Source organism: Monodon monoceros, unplaced genomic scaffold (genome assembly GCF_005190385.1).
Source record: "Monodon monoceros isolate NGI ecotype Baffin Bay Population unplaced genomic scaffold, NGI_Narwhal_1 Super_Scaffold_3, whole genome shotgun sequence".
NCBI classification, from domain to species: Eukaryota; Metazoa; Chordata; class Mammalia; order Artiodactyla; family Monodontidae; genus Monodon; species Monodon monoceros.
Window position 1 is genome coordinate 2,902,689 of NW_021703780.1, and position 22,549 is coordinate 2,925,237.

The 22,549-nt window shown below is 51.0% G+C and overlaps 1 protein-coding gene across 5 annotated transcripts; it reads right to left on the minus strand.

Annotated features, from left to right (window-relative positions):
- Positions 1-7,624: 7,624 nt before the first annotated feature.
- On the minus strand, positions 7,625-20,141 carry LOC114908095 (serpin B6-like). Of its 5 annotated transcripts, none has more exons than XM_029244387.1 (7): positions 20,122-20,141; positions 14,083-14,257; positions 12,009-12,158; positions 11,161-11,278; positions 9,872-10,014; positions 8,373-8,528; positions 7,625-8,156 (listed from the first exon to the last, which is right to left on the minus strand). In XM_029244387.1, exons 2-7 carry the CDS (start codon positions 14,245-14,247, stop codon positions 7,752-7,754), a joined length of 1,137 nt encoding a protein of 378 aa, XP_029100220.1. In that variant the 5' UTR covers positions 14,248-14,257; positions 20,122-20,141; the 3' UTR covers positions 7,625-7,751. The 5 variants fall into 5 exon arrangements, with proteins under 5 accessions (XP_029100220.1, XP_029100222.1, XP_029100219.1 ...); XM_029244389.1 differs by lacking the exon at positions 20,122-20,141 and adding an exon at positions 19,965-19,991; XM_029244386.1 differs by lacking the exon at positions 20,122-20,141 and adding an exon at positions 19,851-19,958.
- Between the last annotated feature and the right edge of the window lie 2,408 nt (positions 20,142-22,549).

The following is a 22,549-nucleotide window of genomic DNA, read 5'->3' on the forward strand; positions in this document are numbered from 1 at the left end:
TTCACCAAACCTGGAAGGTAGGTTTGAGCCAGTCCAACGTAAAATGGGGCTACAAGGAAAAGATAAACTTTACTTTGAATCTGGGGGACCCCGTAGAGACATACGTTTTTTACTCGAGTGGCTGAAACTGGGCTGGGTGGCCTCCGGGGGCGCCTGGCAGGGATGACAAAAGCCAAGCTCGAATCTGCAACCCTGGGGAGGGCGCTTCCTCTAGAGGTGCTGATTGGAGTCCGGCCGCCAGCACTCTCCTGGCAGCTCTGATGCATGCGCCCAGGTAAGAAGCAACAGGACCCATCTGTATGTACCCTGGAGAATAGGAAAAGGGGAGAAGGTGCCCCGAAAGAAGCTTTGTTACTAACTCAAAAGTTATTACAGTTTACTCTTGGTTATTATAAGCTTAGCAAATTACTGTAAGTCCAACACTAGTGTTTATTTCCATTAACCTTACTTAATAAGAGTAAGGTGTTTTTTTGACTGGGCTACAACCCGATAAAATATTGAATTTCATCAGTGCCCTCCTGTTTCCGTGAGTCACCTTGCTTTTGAGGGCATTTTGGGAAATGAAGAGACAAATCATCCATAATCCCATAAACCTACAAGCTATTTTTCTCTATTATTTTATCCTTTTTTATATGCAGAGACATATTTTTAGCTCATAGTTTTAAAGCCAGGTAAGAAATATATGTTCCAGCTTGGGAATTTAGGAGATAAGCAAAACGAAGTTACTGGAAACTTCACCCAGAGATAAGGATCATCATACACAGATTCATTTATTTTTTATTTTTTTAGATTGTGGTAAAATACACATAACAAAATTTATCACCTTAACCATTTAAAGTACACAGTTTGAGACACTGTGGCATTAAGTACATTCACAGTGTTGAGCAACCATCACCTCCAACCTCTCCAGAAATCTTTCCATCCTGCAAAACTTAAAATCTGTCCCCATTGAAAACTAACTCCCGGGACTTCTCTGGTGGCGCAGTGGTTGAAAGTCCGCCTGCCGATGCAGGGGACACGGGTTCGTGCCCCGGTCCGGGAAGATCCCACATGCCGCGGAGCATCTAAGCCCACATGCCACAACTACTGAGCCCACGTGCCACAACTACTGAAGTCCACGCGCCTAGAGCCCGTGCTCTGCAACAAGAGAAGCCACCGCAATGAGAAGCCCGCGCACCGCAACGAAGAGTAGCCCCCGCTCGCCGCAACTAGAGAAAGCCTGCGCACAGCAACAAAGACCCGATGCAGCCAAAAATAAATAAATAAATTTATTTAAAAAAAAAAAAACTTACTCCCCATTTCCCTTTCCCCAGCCCCTGGAAACCAGCCTCGACTTTCTGTCTCTGGATTTGACTACTCTACATACTAACATAGGTGGAATCACACAGTGTTTGTCCTTTGTGACCGGCTTAGTTCACTGAGCATCATGTCCTCAAGGTTCAGCCATGTTACAGCCGGTGTCAGATTTACCTTCCTTTTCTTAAGGCTGAATGAGTTTCCATTGTATGTGTAGACTACATTTTGTTTACCCATTCATCGTTTGAAGGACACATGGGTTGCTTCCACCTCTTGGCTGTTGCAACTAATGCTGCTATGAACACGGGTGCACAGATATCTCTTTTACTTTTTTTTTTTTTTTTTTTTGCGGTACGTGGGCCTCTCACTGTTGTGACCCCTCCCGTTGCAGAGCACAGGCTCCAGACGCGCAGGCTCAGCGGCCATGGCTCACGGGCCCAGCCGCTCTGTGGCATGTGGGATCTTCCCGGACCGGGGCAGAAACCCACGTCCCCTGCATCGGCAGGCAGATTCTCAACCACTGTGTCACCAGGGAAGCCCCAGATATCTCTTTAAGACCCTGCTTTTAATTCTTCTGGGAACATACCCAGAAGTGGAATTGTGGCTCACATGGTACTTCTGTGTTTAATTTTTTGAGGAACTGCCATACTGTTATAGATTCATTTTCATAAGTAGATGGATCGTCATCTGATCTTTCTTCTAGTTTCCCAGTGGACAGCAAGGCGCTTGGCACTGCAGTTTTGGAACTGCTCCTTTAAGCCTGGGGAGGGCCTTCTGCATCTCTGGGGGCAGCATGGGAGGAGAGCAGAGCTGGACGGGTACGACTGGGGGCTGGGGCACAACTGTTTCAACCAGAGCAACTCCGCTGGTCAATGTTTTATTTTAAGCTTCCTCCTAAAATAGTTTGAGAGGGAGTGTCTCACATTAGAAAAATAAAGTGTAAAGGCCACTCTCTAAATATATAACAGCAGCCCAAACCAGTGCAAATTGTTTTAAGTTTTACAAAAGTGTGTGTAAATGTCAACCAAGAGAGCACAATGGCGGCACTGTTTGCACGGCTGTGCCCGCCAGTAATCGGTGCCCTCGGGTCACTAAGCCTCTCTGGAGCCCCTGGCTGCTCAGGGTGAGCGGGGCCTCTACGGGGTTGGGGAGAGGGTGTTGCAGCAACTGGAAGGCTGGCCTGAGGGCCCTGGGAACTCCCACCTCACCTTACACTGGAAGATACTTCAGGAAATAAAGGGCTGGGGCCAGAGAGGCAGAGTCAACCTGGAAGCACTGGGCCCACCAGCTGTGTGACAGCAACTAAAGAGACCCAAAGAGGGAGAGGGTTAGCAAAATAGAGATGACAGAGACACAAACAGAATGTGCATTGACCTACCTGAGCGTGAGCACCTTGCCACCTGGATGAGGCAGGCACAGACCTGGGCCGTTGTGTGCGTGCGTGTGCCCGTGTGTGTGCATATGTGCGCGTACATGTGAGATCGTCCTGTCCAACAGGTAAGGGGCTGAGCTGCAGGATCCTGTCCATCTCAGCTTCACGTTTTAACTGCTGTCAGTCCCTCGCGGTTGCCCACGTCTGGTCTCTCCTCGCCTTGCAGTTCTCCCAGGGTTACTTGAGATGCTGCCTCCCGGGCTTAAGTCCTAAACATTTCCGCCCAATAAAACATAACTCTCAACTTTTAGGTTGTGTGTATTTTTTCAGTTGACACACTTACATGTGGAATCTAAAAAAGGACACAAACTTAGTTACAAAAGAGAAACAGACTCACAGATATAGAATACAGACTTATGGGGAAGTTTGAATAAAGAGCACACATAGAACTCTCCTTATATGTTTAAGGGGAAGAAAATGAAAACTAGATGCCATAGGTCCTGACCTGGAGCTCAGACCCCAGGTGAGGCCAGGTAGGTGAGTACAAGCTGCCAGGGAGCCCGGACTCTGCGTCCTCTGGCTTGGGGTGGCCAGAAGGGAGTCTGCATGGTTTCCTGCAAGAGATGTGCTGACACCAACGCGACCCTTTGATCTGCCACCTGGAAGGCCAGGCAGAGTTTAAACCAAGTTGGAGGTGAGCACTTTGGAGTTTTAGGAAGAGCAGCTGGGAGCCTGTCTGCAGACCAGTGCTGGAGCCTAGGGACCGCGGGCTGCAGGAAGAAGGGTGCAAATAAAGAACAGGGAGCTTGCTCACCACCAAGTCTACAAGGGTTAAATCGTCAGACACTGCACCCCTGGCCGACCCACCACCGTGCACCCTGAGAGGGGTTCAGGGGGAAAACGGGGTGGGCACTCTGTGCTTTGGAAAACTGGCCCCCTAGATAGACACATACCTCAGGAAGAATTGTAATGACCCCAGATTCCTGCATCTTCCCACACAGAGAAAAGCACTAAAATCATTAGCTCGAAATATCTGTTCTTCGTGACTTTCACCAAGATGTGTGCTTGCTGCATGCATTCCCTGTAGCCAAAAATTGTTTAGAAAACATCTCTTCCCCTCCCTCTTCAGAAAAATTCCCTCGAAGCTTCTGAGAGTCGGTCTCCCAAGTTACAGTCCTCAGCAAGGTTCCTGAATGGAACTAAACACTAATAACAGATTATCAGAAAGAGAAAGTAAGAAAACAGTCCCATTTACAATTGCATCAAAAAGAATAAAATACCTAGGAATAAATGTCACCAAAGAGGTGAAAGACCTGTCCACTGAAAACTATAACTGATGAAAGAAACTGAAGAAGACACATAAATGAAAACACATTCCATGCTCATGGATTGGAAGAATTAATATGGTTAAAATGTCCACACTACCCACAGCAATCTAGAGATTCAATGCAATCCCTCTCAAAATCCCAATGGCACTTTTTCCCAGAAAAAGAACAAACAATCCTAAATTTGTATGGAACCACGAAAGACACTGAATAGCCAAACAAATCCTGAGGAAGAACAGAGCCGGAGTCATCACACTTTCTGATTTCAAGCTATATTACAAAGCTGTGGTAATCAAAACTGTATAACATTGGCATAAAAGCAGACACATAGATCAATGGACAGAATAGAGAGCCCAGGAATAAACCCACAGATATATGGTTCCCTTACAACAAAGGAGCCAAGAATTTACAATAGGGAAAGGATAGTCTCTTTAATAAATGGTGTTGGGGGAAACTGGACCACTACCTTACACCATACCCAGAAATTAACTTAAAATGGATTAAAGGCTTGAACCTAAGACCTGAAATTATAAAACTCCTAGAAGAAAACATAGGTCGTAAGCTCCTTGACATTGGTCTTGGCAATGATTTTTTGGAACTGACACCAAAAGCAAAGGCAACAAAAGCCAAAAATAAACAAGTGGGACTACATCAAACTAAAAAGTTTCCATACAGCAAAAGAAACCACCAGAAAAATGAAAAGACAACCTATGGAATGGAAGAAAAATATTTGAAAATCACATATTTCATAAGGGGTTAATATTCAAAATGTATGAAGAACTTACACAACTCAATTGCAAAAATAATAATAATACAAACAGTCTGATTAAAAAATGGGCAGAGGATCTCAATAGACATTTTTCCAAAGAAGACATACAGATGGTCAATAGGTACCTGGAAAGGTGCTCAGCATCACGGATCATCAGGGAATGCAAATCAAAACCACAGTGAGATAGCACCTCACACCTCTAGAATGGCTATTATCAAAAGGACAAGAAATAACAAGTATTGGCAAGGATATAGGGAAAGGGGAATCTTTGTGCACTGTTGGTGGGAATGTAAGTTGGTGCAGCCACTATAGAAAACAGTATGGAGGTTCCTCAAAAAAATTAAAAATAGAACTACCATATGACCCAGCAATTCCACTTCTGGGTATTTATCTGAAGGAAAGGAAATTACTGCCTCAAAAAGATATCTGCACCCCTATCTTCACTGCAGCATTTTTTATAATAGCCAAGACATGGAAACAAGATGGATGAATGGATAAAGAAAATGTGGTACATATACAATAGAATATTACTTAGCCGTAAAAAGAAGGACATCCCGCTATTTGTAACAAGACAGACTTTGAGAGCATTATGCTAAGTGAAGTAAATTAGACAGAGAAAGACAAATACTGTGTGATCTCACTTACGTGTGGAATCTAAAATAACAAAAACAAAGAAAGAACACCAAGCTCCTGGATACACAGATTGGCGGTTACCGGAAGTGGGGAAGGGGTGCAGCAAAGTGGGTGGATGGGGTTTAAAAGTACATCTCTCAATGGCCATCATCGAAAAGCCTATAAGGAATAAATGCTGGAGAGGGTGTGGAGAAAAGGGAACCCTCCTGCCCTGTTGGTGGGAATGTAAATTGGTGTAGCCACTATGGAAAACAGTGTGAAGTTTCCTCAAAAAGTTGTTTAATTTTTTTGCAGCTTTTCTACTCACCCGGGACCCAAGAGGATTTTGGATCAGTGCTCGCGATGGTCCCAACAGCCCGATGCTCAGTCCTATCACTGTGGACAGGCCTTTAGAAACCCCAGTGAGGGAGTCCAGCTGGGCACAGACCCCAGAGCCCTCTGCAGGAGCACCCAAACCCCAGCTCCTGTGCCCGCCCTTCCCGGGACTCCCCAACCCCTCCCTGTTCGCCGTCTCCACCTGGCAGGGATGCCCTAGGCAAGTCCTGGGGCCCTGGCCCCGTGCTGCCCACTAGTCAGTGTGAGATTAGGGTCATCTTGTGCACAAGCCCCCCTCCTCCATCCCCTTCCACCCAGGCTCTGGCGTCCAGCCACTGCCTACAGGCCCTGGGCCTCCACGAATCCCCTGCCTGGACCCCTCTGTGACCGTGGTCCTGTGGCTCCTCTGAAAGAAGGCCAGATTTGGAGCTGTCAGTACTGGCCTGAGACCTTGTCTTTGCCAGCTGCAAGAATTTGTTCAAGTTACTTGACCGCCCCCTGGACCTCAGATCCCCCCGGGCTTACTCCTTGCTGGGGATTAAGTAAAATCATCAATGCTAAGCAGGTGCTCAGTAAACATTTGTGAAGGGGCGAGACCAACTCTTTCCCAGACTTAAATCCCGGGAGGATTTTATTTTCTAGGTCCTTACAAGAAACATTGCACAACGTAATGGAACTGTCTTCTGGTGGAATTTCGTAAAAGACGTGGGAGCATTATTCAGGTGGCTGTGCCTTTTACTAAAATCATACGTTGGGGGATAACTTTTCAAAGGCCATTTGACCGACAGACAAAGTGGAACAACTCAGTGGGACCCAAGAGCCCCTTCGAGCAGCAGCACATGGTTTATTCCACGTGTGTTAGGACTTCACCTGGCAGAGGTCTACCTGTATTATAGGTCTGTGACGGACGGGACCACTGCGCTCGTTTTCACAACTCTCTGCTGATGGGCCCGAGGGTTCTCATCCAGGGAAAGGAAGGACAGATGCCTCGAAACCTGGATGGTCAGACCACTGCGCTACACGCCGCAGGTACAAACAGAGCTGTGCGGGGCAGGGAGATGGCGCTGACGACACGGCCCTTCCCCTTCACACACACGCCACTCATAATGGCAATGTCTCCTCAGTCTGTCTCTCCCCAAGGCTAAGTCGCTGGCTTGGGCTCAACAGGGAAAGCAGACCCGAGGCAGAATGAAATATGCATCGCATCGTTATGTTAGCGGGAGCCCAGCTCCTGATGACGGCAGTCAGGGCAGCGGAGGGGGCCTGGTGGCTGGCCTGGAACACGGCACAGCTCTCCACCTGAACCACAGCGTCAGCTGAGAGCCGGGATCGCGTCTCCAGCAGGTAACACAAGTGGCCGCAGAAACCTTAGCCCCCTCTTTATCTTTAGTACTTGCAGTAGGATAGAAAGTCACCTGGCATGTATCCATAAAGCGGTCTTAAACTCTTCCGCTACTGTGAACAGGACTTGTCTGCTCGTCTCTGGCCCCTGGTGGCAGTTAAGCATTTTCAGGGAAAGTGGGTGGCTGTGCATCTGAAGAGGTCTGACCGCAGACCCCTCGAAGTGCAGACACAGCGGGAAATGGGACTGACTTCTCACGGGTCTGGGTCACTGGCTCTCCCCACCTCTATGCTGGTTTCTGGAGGGCTCACAACACGTTTTGGAACAGAACTCCGCTGAGGGTCTCTGCAGCCTGCTCCCCGTGGCTGCCGTAGCCTCTGCTTCCCTCTGTTCTCTCGCACACAGGGGCCCCTGAGCAGAGGAGGGAGGAAGCACCTGCTCTCCCTGAGGGCCTGGACGCGGAGGGCGAGGGGCGCCCCTCAGAGCAGGGGCACTTGCTGGGCATGACCGCCCTACCCCCGAATGGCAATGCAGGTCCTAGGGGGCACGGGACATGCGAACACACAGACACAGGGGTTCTCGATCAGCCCCTTTATTTCTGGACTGTCGCCAAGGCCACTTTGGGTCGCAGGTGCGTCACGGAGTACCGGAGAAGCGGGCCGGCAGGACCCAGCGGGGCTGCCCGCGGCCGCCGCCTCCTCACGGACAGCTGAGCCGGCCGCAGAACAGAAGCCCACGGGTCTTGCTGTGCTGGATAAAGAAGAGGAAAGGGTGGTCGGCACAGAACCTGGGGGTGATCCTGGCGCAGCGCAGCATCAGGACTGCGGCGGTGGCGGCGGCCGCCTCCGTGCCCTGCTCGTCGACCTCCACAAAGGCCTTGTGCACGACCCGGGACAGGCACAGGTTGCTACGGGCCGACATCGCAGAGAAGTCGGCCCTGGCGCTCTCGAAGGCGTCGGTGATGCCCAGGGCGCGGAGCACGCCCTCCAGGTCGTAGCTCTCCCGCAGCTTAAACCTGGGCAGGGACACCTCCACCTCCTCCTCGTCCAGCAGGTCCGGCCTCGTCCACTCGATGAATTTCTCATAAGTGAGTTCCTTTTCCACCTAGAAGAGGTGAGTAGAAGGGCTTCGGGTCCAGAGCAACGCTGCCCAGTGGGACCGTCTGCCGTGGCCCGCACGCACCGCACCGTGGGTTCGAGGGAGCGGCCAGGGGAGCTGTGCCGGCTGCAGAAAGGGTTCCTGCTGGGAGGCGGGGAGCCTGCCGGGCGGGGATTCAGACGGGACCCCCTTCCCCCCACGACGCGATTACCGCTTAGTTACCGTTTTCAAATCGGTGTTTTCATCGGGAAGCATGATGATCATATTGAGCTCGCTGCCGACGTAGGGAAGCACGAGAATCTTCGTGAATATCTCTCCGATGTAGGTCATCTTAAAGGTGGATTTCTTAAACATCATTTGCACAGGCTTCTCCACATTCTGTAAAGGAATGGATAAACAAGAAGTTGAAACAAGACACTGGACGAGTCAGCAGAGCCGGCCACTCTGGGCCCCAGGAACACTTTGTTGGCTTCCAGACACCACACCAGTCCCCTCCCTTTTGCCAGATCACCTTCACTGCTTCCGCCTCCAAACCCTGGGGCACCCAGGGCTCAGGCCTCGTGCTGCTTTTCTGCCAGTGATCTCAGTCCCGTGACTTTAAACAGAATTCCCACATTTATATTCCTGGCCGGGACCTCCCCCCATACTCCAGAGGCATAAATTTTACTGCCTGCTCAACACGTGCATCTGGACATAACAGAAACCTCCAGTGTCACCTCTCATGCTGGTTCCTCGTGTTCCCCTCCACGGCTGCTCCATCTATAATTTTCCCCATCTCGGCTGATGGCAACGCCATTCATCCCAGGGTCAAAAACCCTGGAGTGTCCTTGACCCCCGTCCTTCACACCTCACATCTGACTCATTACAAGCCACGCTGGCTCCACATTTTTTTTTTTTTTTTTTTTGCGGTACGCGGGCCTCTCACCGATGCAGCCCCTCCCGCCGCGGAGCACAGGCTCTGGGCGCGCAGGCTCAGCGGCCACGGCCCACGGGCCCAGCCGCTCCGTGGCATGTGGGATCTTCCCAGACCGGGGCATGAACCTGTGCCCCCTGCACTGGCAGGCGGACTCTCAACCACTGCGCCACCAGGGAAGCCGTGGCTCCACCTTTAAGACACAAAGCTTGTCCTTCCCACCCCCACTGCTGTCAGCCCAGCCCCGGTCATCGTGACAACTCCCAAGTGACCTCCCTGGTCCTGCATTTGCACAGGGGCTAGAGGAGTCCCGGGAGATCGGTGCCATAGCTCTCTGTGAGAGCTCAGAGGAGGGGTACAGAAACCGGGCTGGGGGCACTGCTAGGGAGGCTTCCAGACGCCGCTGGAGAGGAAAGGGGGATATACAGGTACTGACAGAATGAAGACAGAGACATGGGTAGGATCCAGGGCCACAAAGAGCTTCATGTGCCATAGTCTGGAGTTTGAACTTGATCTCAAAAGTTCTGGGACGCCAGGAAGGACCCTCAGCCTGAGAGCTACACCGTGGGATGTGTGATACAGACAGAATGCCCAGCGGCAGCATGGACCACGTTTGATGACACAGTGGGGGGGGGGCAGGGCGAGAAGAAGGCCCCAGGTTTGCTGGGAGACCGGATGCTGGGCTGCCTAAGGCCACACGAAGCACCAGTTACTTGAGGTCAGCCTTCTCGCACGTTCTATAAACCAATGTGAACACAGGGACTGTTTCCAAGAACCTCCTCTGTTATTGCGAAATACCCGTATTCACCTTGCTGACTTTGAACGGCCTTTCCTTGGTGTGCTGTTTGTTAAACTGATTCTCCCAGTTTCCTTTGAAGTAGATGGCGTTCACGAGAACCAGAGAAGTCACGGAGTCCACTGAACCTGGAGACAGCAGGTCTATAATTTTTCCTGAAAAGAAGAATTAAAGAACCAGTTAGCTAAAGGGCTTCCTGACAGAGGCATCGGGACGACATTCACTGGGCCGTCTTCTTGAGGGGTCAAGTGCACAGACCAAGGGGCTCGCTGTCCCCCAAACAACCACGTACAGGGAGACTGGCCCCTAAAACAAAGGCAGCGACAAAAACTTTTAAAGCTCTGGTCAGAAAAACACCACCGGTTGAATAAAACATAAAAATGAACAAAGTAATATGTGCAGGATAATTCACAGTGGGAGAGAAAGGAATGTTGGATGCCTACGCTTCAGGCGATTGTCCTGAAGGTGAGAGGCTGTAGCTTGTGTGGAGAACATTTAAATTAAGAGCCGCAGGTGGCTGAGGACTTAACCAAGTGTCCTGCAATGACGCTCAGTCACCCGCAGAGCATAAGCGGTGATGGACAGGCAGGCAGCTTGAGACCTGCAACCAAATTTTTCTTTACACTATTTGTGAAAATAAAGATTATATTAACATTAACAACGACAACAACAAAATTAAAGTGAAGATTGTTCTGGGGCTTCCCTGGTGGCGCAGTGGTTGCGAGTCCGCCTGCCATGCAGGGGACACGAGTTCGTGCCCCGGTCTGGGAGGATCCCACATGCCGCGGAGCGGCTGGGCCCGTGAGCCATGGCCTCTGAGCCTGCGCATCCGGAGCCTGTGCTCCGCAGCAGGAGGGGCCACAACAGTGAGAGGCCCGCGTACCGCAAAAAAAAAAAAAGATTGTTCTGGAAGAGGTGCACCAAACATTGATGAGGAGAGGGAAAAAGCTAGAGAAAATAATTATACACTGATTGTATTTCAAAAGTAGATTTTTAAAGTTTACAGTTATTCAGAGAAAAAAAAATCATTCCTGTTTACATTTGATGTTCTTGTGAAGGAACTGACAATAAGATTAATTAAAATACCATGAAAACATCTCCTGTACAGCACAGGGAACTCGACTGAATACTCTGTAATGACCTATATGGGAAAAGAATCTAAAAAAGAGTGGATCTATGTATAGGTATAACTGATTCGCTTTGCTGTACACCTGAAACTACCACCACGCTGTAAATCAACTATACTCCAATAAAATTAATTAGAAAATAGCAGGAAAGCAGAAATAACAACGTATCTTCACCTTCTGTCCTTTGGACCACCCAGGTGTTTATGTGTTTCCTGGATTCCTCCGCAGCGCTGATAAAATCCAGCTCTTCCATCTCCGCTTGGTAGAATTTGCGGCAGGCATCTTTGAAAGACTAGGAGACACAGAGCAACATAATCGCGTGGCTACAAAAACAATCAACGCCAAGAGCTTACTTCCTCACCACACCAAATGAGAACGTTGATAATTTTGTGGTTTACATATGGAATGTACAAATGAATGCGAGGAATTAACCTTAAATCCTTTCTCAGTCTTCAGCTACATTCAATAATAAATACAAGCTAAGAAAAGTCATGGTCTGGATGTCAAATGCATGCCATGGACGCCGCACCAGCGAGGTCAGAACGCTGGCACTGAGATGCGGCAACTGCAGGGCCACGGCCGTGCCCAGTGGGCTCCTACCACGATGAGGGCCACTGCTCCCTCGGTGTTTCGAAACCGCTGGCCGTGAACCAGGGCCCGTTGCCCCACAGTAACATGGGAAACCTGCACCCCATGCCACCACTTCCTCAGCGCTCGTGGTGAGGTGCTAAATCCACACCGTTCAGAGGGGTGCCACCTGCGGCTATGGGCACTTGAACCGCAGCTGGTGCCACTGGGGGACTGAATACTTCACTTCACCTGCATTGAGTTAACGACACTGGGACATAAGTAGCTGCGTGTCCAGTGGCTGCCATCGCGGACGGCAGTGCGTGGGGTCCTGCGTCACCCCACCCGTGTGCGTCTCAGCCCACAGGCCCTCTGCTGCACCACAAGGTCCCCCCAGCCACCTCCCCGCCGCCTTGGTCTCTACCTTCTTAGTAAAAGCAGCGAGTATGACTTACTGGGAGGAAATCATAAGTCTTCTCTCCAAAGAGCCTGTTGGCGGTTCTGAGCAAGTACTGTGTGCCGGTCCTGTTAACTTCGGTGAGGAGGTTCTGGAAATCCTGGTGGACGTCTCCACCTCTGCCGCTGCTTCTGCTTAGAGAAAGTGCCTGAAATCAAAAACAGATAAAAATACACAACTTCCGTGTGCCCTGACTACAGGAAATGGATACAACACTAAAGTCAGCCTAAGGACCACACTGATCCTCACTGCAGCTTAAAACGAGATTCACCCAGTTAAAGACACAATGTTTCCTGGAAGCCACCCGGCCTCCCTCCCGCAGGGAGTCCGAGCAGTGACGGCAGGAGCAGAAATGCCCCTTTGCAAGCTCAGTTCTGTGCGCCCACTCCTGTGGTCTGTCTGCAGACAAGGCTGCCCGCCAGGCCTCCCGTCTCCGCACACACACGCCGCGTCCTCGGGTCTGGGCTGGCCCTGGGACGTGCTCTGACCAGCAGAACACAGCAGAGGTGACTGTTCCAGGCCTGGGCCGAAAACGGCCTGGCAGCTCCACATTCGCTGTCTCGTCCCCCAGCCCTCATGGTCTAGGAAAGTCCCCGCTACCCATTGGGGGCATCGCGGACAGCCCTGGGGAGCTGCCACTGCTCGGGGAGAGCTCCTTGTGGGAGGACAGAGGCCCCAGCCAACAGCCAGCACCAAGGCCCTTCCTAGATCACGAGTGAGCCCAGCGGGCACCATGGGGCCAGGCCAGAGGCCGAAAAGCTACCATCGTCATTCCCAGCCACTCAGCTGCGGGGCTGTTTCTTTTGCAGGCATAGAAGGTCCAGGCAGCCGTCCAGGCATGGTTCTCCTGTAACACAAAGCTAGAACGTGGGCGCTGGCTTTGGACCCAGCAGCTGGCCGAGGCTGGAAGGACAATGCGGAAACCACTGTCACCTGCAGCGGCGGGAAGGCTGGCCCTCTCCCCGGGGAATCGTAAGGAGATGCCCGGGAAGAATGCGGCATCGGTGGCCGCCTGGGAAAGCGTGAGGGAAGAGAAAGATGAGCTGAAGAGGGAGCTATTTCATTGTCAAGCAGAATTGAAAGGAAATATTTGCAACCCAGGACTTGCTGGGTGGAAAGAGAGAATGTTTCTCCCTCCCAGCCTCTCCAGCCGGTAAATGATTCTGAAAGTAAGTGACGGCCTCAGGGCAAAGGTCAAACGCAACGCACAGGCCTCAGGGGCAGGATCAGGACACTTGGTTAAACCTTGGAGATTGAGGCAGGGTCCCGAGAGCCTCTCAGCCAGACAAAGGGCTACAGGACATTGTCCCCCAGCCCAACGGAGCCCTGCCTCACGAGCTTGTGCCCGTGCCCCTGCTCAGGGAAGCAGAATTTAAGCTGCTGTTAGAGGCCCACACGGTTCAGAAGCAGCCTGGATCCCAGACACCCAGCCTCCAGAGCTGTGAGGAAGGTAACTGCTCCTGCTTAGGTCACTCAGTCTGGGCCTCGTCAGCCTGAGCGCGCTGACACCTCCCCACGGTACAGCGTGATCCCTCCCTGTCTCTCCAGCGTGTGCCAGGAGTGGGGCGGCCTTTAGTTCACAGAGCTCTGCACCCAGGAGCCTCAACAGCCCTGTTCCTCCTGGACTTGGAGCCCAAGCCCGGCCCCAAGAAGGGATGAGACCCTGGGCCTTGGGCGGGCTGTGAATGCTTGGCGGGGCCAGAGGACACACTATGGCTGCCATCGGTGGCCCCAGGAGCTGGACCTTCATGCCCCGCGCAGCCTGCCTCGGGCTGGTCTGGGCTTCACTGCAGGACTGGCCTCGCCAGCCGAGCCTTGGCCAGCGCATCAGAGCAGAGGCTGGATGAGCACTTGCTCATTCAAGTGTGTCCTCCTGGAAGTCAGGTACTGAGCTGTCAGGAAGGCCCGGCCACCTGCCAAAGAGACATGGTGTGGGAGGCCCAGGGGACGGGGCAGCACAGAGGGAGTTATGTATCAAGAGCAAGGCCTTTGGGATTTGAAACATGGAGGACCAACTCAACTGAGAAAGTAACAGCATTTACCATCGCCAGGAACTGGTTTCAGGTACGTACCTGGGACATCTGGGCCGCGGTGTTTCCCTGTGCCCCCATGAGGACCATGGCCAGGGCAGAGGAGATGCTTATGGGTGAGATAAACACATTTTGCGAGTTGTCTTCACCCAGATGTTTCAAAAGGGTCAAGGCAAAGGTGCCGTTTGCTTCCGACAGAGCATCCATGGTGGCGAGTCTGAAACGATGGATTTAAAATCAGCGTCACGTAAATTTAGGCTACACGTCGGCCGTGTCTCACTCTGCTGTTAAAAGTTACCACTGACACTTTGGTTCAGCGAGCAAATAGGTACAGGCACAAAACTCGATTTCTTTTGTGGGGCCTCAGCATTATTTTGTGGGTTTCTAACATTTAGTGAACACAGCTGAGCAGTGATGCCGATAACACAGCGAGGGAGCGGGAGGGCCCACATCCTGGGTACTTGCTGGGGGCGGAATCGGGGAAGGAGCTATTCGCCTTTGCTTTCATTTCTGTATTGTCTGGTGTGTTTAAGGGCCTATATGTATTATTTCATAATTTAAAAGTCATTCAAAATGATAAATCCAACGACACAGTTACACAAGAAAAGATGGTTGAATGTTTCTGTAATTCGGGAACAAGGCCTCCATTTAGGATAACCTGAAGCCTTAAGGTAAAAGACAGATCAAATCACATACAAAGAGGCACGAAAGGCTTAAAAACAAACACCTCTGACGTCCAGTTCTCCTTCTATGAGGCCTCAGCTTGTGCCAAAGCCCAAATCAAAGGCCCTGTCCCCAGGCCCTTGCTGCCCCCCAGGCCCAGGCCCTCCTTGCCCGGCTCTGGACGAGGGCACTTGGGGACTCACGCAAGAAGCACAGCCTCCAGCATCCCTGATGCAGTCAGACGTCACGACTCAGGCCCTCCCCCCCCAACACACACACACCGCACAGGTCATCCTCTGGCCTGGGGACAGGGCCACCAAGACGGCCAGTCTACCAGGAGACGCTGCAGCCCCATGGCCCTCCATGAACTGAGGAAGGACAGGGTTGTAGGGCCCTGTGTGTGTTAGGTCTGCTGCAAGGTCACCTGGCCAAGGAGATGTCCCACGAGCCCCCTCCCCACCCATCCAAGACTCTATATTGCCATCTGCACGCATTTCTCCCTCAGATGTTGAAGGAGTGTTGATTCAAATGGAAATGCCAACCTAAGAGACGCCATTAATAAAGCACCCTGTCTCTGGTAACGTCCAGCAAATTTGTTTCAGGCTCTGACTTTTCTGTCACTGATCTCGAAAAGCACACCTGCCCTCATCGCCGCCGCCACCCCCCGCCCCCAGGAAAGCACTGGCCTGGCCAGCCCACGGCATCTACTGGGGCCGCGGAGAAATCAGTGTACTTCTGTGTATTGTGTGAAGGGAACTGGAGGTGAAAGATCAATAGTTCTTCAACAGAAAGCAGCTTTGGTCTTAAACACTGAACTGGGAAAAACAAAGCAGGAGACTCAGAGGAAAAGGCACGGAGACCAGGTTCACAGTCCCAGCTCTGGCACCCTTGGACAGTTACTTGATTTCTGCTCCCTCCATGAGGAAGGGGATATACCAGATAATCTGTGTTCTGATGGGGTTGGGGCAGGCCACCCCAAAATACTGAAACAGGACTGAAGCTCTCTTATGCCTTTTTAAAGCTCATCTTGTTTGCCTCATCTGAGCTTATTAACAGACTCATGATCTTTTACAAACAAGGTATTTCAATTAGTCGATGTCTGCTTTCTTCTTGGTGCTCAAATCGTCACAAGTGGGGGCTAGTGGGCTTCTCTTTAATCTACTTTATTTTGAGATGTTGATCTCCAACACCCTCCCTTTACAGCAACAACAAGGTCTTACGTCCATTTTGAATTTTTTTCCCAGTCCAAAGACACCAAGTTTCAGGCCCTCTCTTGGCTTCATGGAAAAGTTGTAAAGCACAAAACCAAACCCTTGACTCCTCAAGGAGCGCATGAGTCTTGGTGCTGCTGCGGCGAAGCTGGGCAGATGCTTCCTTCCAAGCCCCTCACACACCGCGCTGTGAAGGGGAGACAGCACGTCAACTTTTCCTCCACCACCCCGCCCCCGACTTTCCTCAAACACAGCTGAACTCAGAGACGCCCACCCGGGCTGCAGTGGTCCCAGCCTCCTATTCGGTTGTACCGATGTGTGGATCCCACTGTCTGCCAGCCACGCCATCCCCATGGTTCCACTGTGGACTCACTGCTCTTCAGCCTGAGCGCTGCTGAGCCCCAGACACTCCTTTGGGCCCAATGTCTTCCTGCTTCACGGTTTACTCCCTTCTTTGATGAAGCGAGTCATCCAATAGCTTTCTAAGACAGAATACACACATTTTGACTTCTCGCATGTCTGAAAATGTCTTTATTCTACCATCCCATATGATTGACGGTTTGGCAGCCTCCATCGATGGGCCCTGTTCACTCATTTTGCCGTGCACTTGGTGGGCCCTTTCAATCTAGCAAATCAAGAAAATTTCCCTTCCTCTCTGGGAACTGAACTTTTTTTTTCCCCATTTTTTGGCCACACCGTGAGGTATGTGGGATCTTAGCTCCCCAACCAGGGATTGAACCTGGGCCCCCTGCACTGGAAGCGCAGAGTCTTAACCGCTGGACCGCCAGGGAAGTCCCTCTCTGGGAACTTTTAAGGCACTTGTCAGTTCCCTGCAGACCGACTGTTCTCTTTTTCTGGGCCTCATACCTGCACGAGTGGCAGGCACAGGTGATATCTGTCGGGCACTTGGGATCGCACGGCTGCTCTCTGCTCTCTGCGTGCAGTAGAGAGCTCTGCTCTCACCTACCCCCCTCTCTTGCATTTTCCATCACAATGACGTTTTGTTCCATTTTCTGGAAGATACTCATGATTTTCTCTTGCAATCTTTCTACTGATTTTTTCCAGTCTCAGCCATCGTATCTTTAATTCCTAAAGACTCCTTGTTCTCTGCTGTTCCTTCTTTACTGCCTCCCCACCCACCCCCCACCCCCAGTTCCCTGGAGAACATCAATCACAGTCTGTGATGTTGTCTTCTGCTCCCTGTATCGTCTCTCTTCTCCTGGGGTCTTCTGCTATTGTGCTGGTGTTTGTATTATTTGGGTCTCTTTCATACACAGGCTTTCCACAAATGCTTGACGATCCTGGGATGTCAGTCATATTTAAGAGGGAAACACAAAACGAGGTTGGAAACTGCTCACATGGCAGGATGTGTGCGATGAAGGGGTCAGTAGCTTTTTTTTACTGAGCAACCAGCAAATGGAGGAGCCCCCTGGTCTGGCTGCAGGCAGGGTAGGGGCTGGGGGGTTTCTACAGGATCCATAATCCCCTCCTCTCAGTCCAATGCCTGGGGGTCCCTGAGTTTGCGCATCAGATCCTGCAGGGGTGAGACCTGATCTCCTACTGGGCTCTGGGTAAGGCAGGGAGGGTGGCTGTCCGCTGCAGAGTAGATGGCCTGTGGGGATCACATCAGTCTGTGGACACGCTTTCTACCCAGGCCCCATTTGCAGCCCTGCACTCCACCCCTGCCTTTGCTGGCGCTTGGGCCCCAACGTTGAGCCTGTCCGCCCCTTCTGGTCTGTCTCCCCTCCTCGGCACTCAGCCCCTCCCCTGGTCACTTCCCTCCTCCAAAACCTCTGGCCTCTCTTGTCCACTCTTTGTCTCCTCTCTCCCTTCTCTGTCCTTGTGTTTTTCATGCTTCACAAGGCTCCTGCATTGTCGTTTTAGCAGGGTTTTATGAAAGGAAGATGCTAACCACAAATCCACAAACTATTTTTGTGAGCAAGAGAAAAACATTAAAAGCCGTTTCTTCGCCCATTACCCGGTTCCTCTGTTAATTGTGAAATAAATGTCCAAACTCCGAGTCCCATTTATTAAGATCCTTCTTGTCTGTTTGATAATAACCTGCCACATAATCGTAAACTGATTCTCATTATCACTTTGCAATAATATATAAATCCTTAATAATTAATCATAAAAAGATGAAAAGGTCTTAATCCTAAAAAAGAAAGAAAAATAGGACCAAATTCAAACAGTTTACCACGAAGACACTCCAGATATCAAAGAAAATTATAGACAATCTAGTGGGGTTTTTATATTGAGGGATAGCTCTTCTCCATTCAATGCACATACCGGTAACAATGATACACATTTCACAGGATCACACAGCAAACACAACACCTATCAACAGCTTTCCAAGCCCCTACATTTTAGCTTCCGTAGATAAGACAGCCAAGAGTGTCCTTCATGTACACACATGCACACACACACTTGCTAAATTCATCATATTTCAAAATTATTTACAGCTTCAGTAACAATGTGCCTTTTAAAATATGTTTAATCACGAGCATAAAAACCAGCATTAAGGTTTCATTAATGAACAATGCCGTGTGTGTGTGTGTGTATAAAACAAGTCTAACCAATCTACCTTTGGCACCATTTTTTCCCTGTGGCACCATCAGTAACCTTCGGCAGTTAATGTACATAATTGGTTTAATTCAACTGATCAAGTCTTAATAATTTTTTAAGGTGTCACTATTTAATTGTGCTTCTTGTCTTCTTGGATTAGGATGTCTTAATTTCCGAGAGGATTTACTATTAAATATTGGTTTAATGGAGACCTGGGCTCCTGCTTTGTCCCCACCTGGTCTCTGGGGCAGTGTGCGTGTGTGCGTGTGTGTGTGTGTGTGTTGTCTAATACGTAAACGGGATGATTCCTTCTACTTTACAGGTTTACTGTGAGGGTTAGATAAACTAATGCTCGGCACAAACGGGTATTCAATAAATGGCGGTAGAACTACACGTTCCTTTCTTTCTGCTGATGTCCAGGCCTGACCTCAGGTCCAGCAAGCTTGGCAGTGTAAGGTGTGTGGCCTTCCCTGGGGTCTAACGACAAACACTTGGTGTAATGTAGGCCACTCTTTGTATAAACAGAAAAGAATGGTGATTCCATTCACTCTTTCACTCTATGGTTGCTGGTTGGAGTTACCCACAATAAGCTCAACCGTAACAAAATGCCGTGGATTGGAACTGGCCTCATATATTGCTTTTAAATACTCAGCTTACATGACCAAGTATGACTAAAACTGTGACCCTTCTCTGGGGTGGCCTAAAGCCGGGGCTGCAGGCACTCACGAGTGGTGGGGAAGAGCCGGACACACCGAGAACCCTGAGAACCACAGCCCTTCCTGCTGATGCCGGGGCACATCTCTGAGCCTCGGCAACGCAGCCACAGGACCTCAGTCCAGAGGCTACTTTTCACACTCCCCCTCCCCACTCGGCCATAAGGTACACCAGCTGGGCCGGGAGGGGCCGTGCCAACACTGACCCAGCTTCCCCCAGCACCCGCGTATTCCTGGCGGCATGTGAGGACTAATTTTCCATACTCTCTCCCTCAAAACTGAGCTTTATGGGGGGGGGGAGGGGAACGGGAAGAAAGCAACTGAAGAGCCGACCTCACCCAGCACGCGCAACCCCAGGTATGGCTAAAACCTCTCCCCGGTGGTCCTCTTAGCCCTGAAGATGCCGAACCTTGCAACACCGTGCCTGCAGCGAGTTTAACAAACAACACACGTGCCAGGATCCGGAATGGTCCTCACGATTATCTTCGCAGGCCTGAGGCCCCCGAAAGCGCCTGAGCGCCGGCCACCCGGTGGGCGGAAGACCGCTGGGCAGCCGGGCCGCCCGGGCAGCCACCCGGGCTTCTCTCGGGCCCCAGCCCCACCCACGCCCGGGCTCCCAACGCCCGGCGCCCTGCGGCCCCCGCCCGCGGGGGGTCACCTGTGCGCGCGGGGCCCGGAGTGGCCCCCGGGGAGGCTCGGCACCGCCCCCATGCGAGCGTGCGCGAGACCGAGGGTCCTCTGCGTCCCGGGCGGCGGCGGCCGCCACACTCACCACGCCGTCACTTCCGCCGGATCCGAAAGGGAACCCCAGCTGGACCCGCGCCCCCATCCACCCCTCCGGTCCTTAGCGGTCACGACCCGGCCGCCCGCCCGCCTCCCCGCCTCGCGCGCAGGCCCAACGCCACGGCCCGAGCGCCCCGGACACTCACCGGGCGCGCGGCCGGAGCGGGCGGGGCGGCAGCGGAGGTGACAACGGCCCCGGGGGCCCCAAATACCAAGGCCAGGAGGCGGGGCCGCGCGGGAGGGGCGGGGCGGGGCCGCGCGGGGCGCCAGGTGCGCCGCCGAGTCCTTTCCGCTCCCAGGGTGGTGACTGCGTACCCGGGGCCGCCTGGGGCGTGGATGGAACGAAGGCCCGGCTCACCGGAGGCTTTCAGTGGGGCGACCCGGGTGTCGCTGTGTCTTAGTCCAGAAAAGTGCCCCCCCTGGCACGTGGGCTTGAATCGCACAGCGCAGAGCAGAGCGCGCTCTTCCTGGGTGTGCAGAGGGCCCAGTTACCCGACCCGTGTGAATCGGACTCCAGGGAACCGACAGATTGCACAAATGCTATGGAATCCTGGTCTGCCACCTCGGAGCAGTCTTGGAGAACGGAAAGGGCTCGGGTGACTGCAGTGGGGGAAATGCTATCCTCGTCTTCAAAATGATAAGTTCAATTTTGTAAACCTCAGGTAGTTTAGTGCCTCTTCTGCCCTTAGCCTAAGCCAGGGGCTCTCAATATCGACACTATATTTACCTCTGAGCCGGATAAGTCTTTGTTGCAGGAGGGCTGTCCTGGCCCCTCTACCCACTAGATGCCAGCAGCAAACCCTGCCATCCCTCCCCCAGAGTGACTGTTTTAATTTTATTTTTGGAGTAGTAAACATTGACGAAGGTTCGAGATATCTCGCTTCTACCCTTATCTTCTCCAGTCCTTTTCACCCCAAGTTTATTAGCTGAGCTTTATCCTTCCAGCTTATCTTCTTGCAGAAATAAGCAACATAAATATATTGTGACATGAGAAATAAAATTGAGTCACTGTGTCACCGGGTTTTAAATGGAGCTGGAAAGCCATGGAGGTGGACTTATGCACGGCCTCACCAGGTAGAACGACAAACCTTTGAACTGGGTGGAACCACAAAAGCTCCAAGGAGTCTGCAAGAACAACCTGCAACTTGTCACAGTAAGACCTTCCCCTCCCTCTAGTGATGGCCTTAGCGATCAGTCAGGGTCAGCCAAGACTAGCTACTGCCACCATCGGCAGTAGCTGAAATTCTTAGTACGGCAACCTGCCTTCCGTGCCTTTAAAAGCCCCTGACTCCTTTTACTACTCCCAGTGTGACTCGGTTTGGGTTCCTACCCGAATCTGTGTGCCCCAAATTGCAATACTCTGATCTCAGATTATCCCTTTTGGTTTGGTTCTTGCCTCCAAGGTTTCTTCAGGTTAAAAAAAAAAAAGTATATGTATATATATTCCACTCCTTTCTTATCAAAAGGGTAGCATTCTGTCTCTCCATCTGTCCATCCGTTATCTGTCGATAGTTCTGCAACTTGCTTTTTTCACTTAACACTAAATTTTGGAGCTCTCTTTAATTTGGCACATAGAGTTCATCCTTATTCTTTTTCAAGGCTGCACTGTATTTCATTGTGTGCCACTGATGGCCATTTGGGTTGTTTCCAGTCTTACGTCATTGCAAATAACGCTGCCATATAAAACCTAGTGCGGGGCTTCTCAAACTGTAATGCACGTGCAAACGGTCTGAGGGTGTTGTTGAAATGCAGCTTCCACTATTTACAATAGCCAGGACATGGAAGCAACCTAAGTGTCCATCGCCAGATGAATGGATAAAGAAGACGTGGCACATTTATACAATGGAACATTAGCCATAAAAAGAAACAAAATTGAGTTATTTGTAGATAATGATTGTAAGAGACTGTCATACAGAGCGAAGTGAGTCAGAAAGAGAAAAACAAATACCGTATGCTAACACGTATATATGGAATCTAAAAAAAAAATGGTTCTGAAGAACCTAGGGGCAGGACGGGAACAAAGACGCAGACCTACTAGAGAATGGACTTGAGGACACGGGGAGGGGGAAGGGTAAGCTGTGACAAAGCGATAGAGTGGCATGGACATATATACGCTACCAAACGTAAAATAGATAGCTAGTGGGAAGCAGCCGCATAGTGCAGGGAGATCAGCTCGGTGCTTTGTGACCGCCTAGAGGGGTGGGATGGGGAGGGTGGGAGGGAGACGCAAGAGGGAGGAGATATGGGGACATATGTATACGTATAACTGATTCACTTTGTTATACAGCAGCAACTAACACAACAATGTAAAGCAATTATACTCCAATAAAGATGTTAAAAGAAAATGCAGCTTCCAGTTCACTAGATCCGGAGGTGCTGTGTTTCTAACACGCTCTCTGGTAGCTGATGCTGCTGGGTCACAGGCCACACGTTCAGTAGTAAGAACTTGGTGTGAATATTGTTTTGTATGATTCCTAGATTCTTAGGAATGGGATTGCTAGATCAGAAGTTAAATACAGATATATTTTTATTAGCTATTGTCAAATTGGAATTGTTAGGAATTGTTTCCTCTCA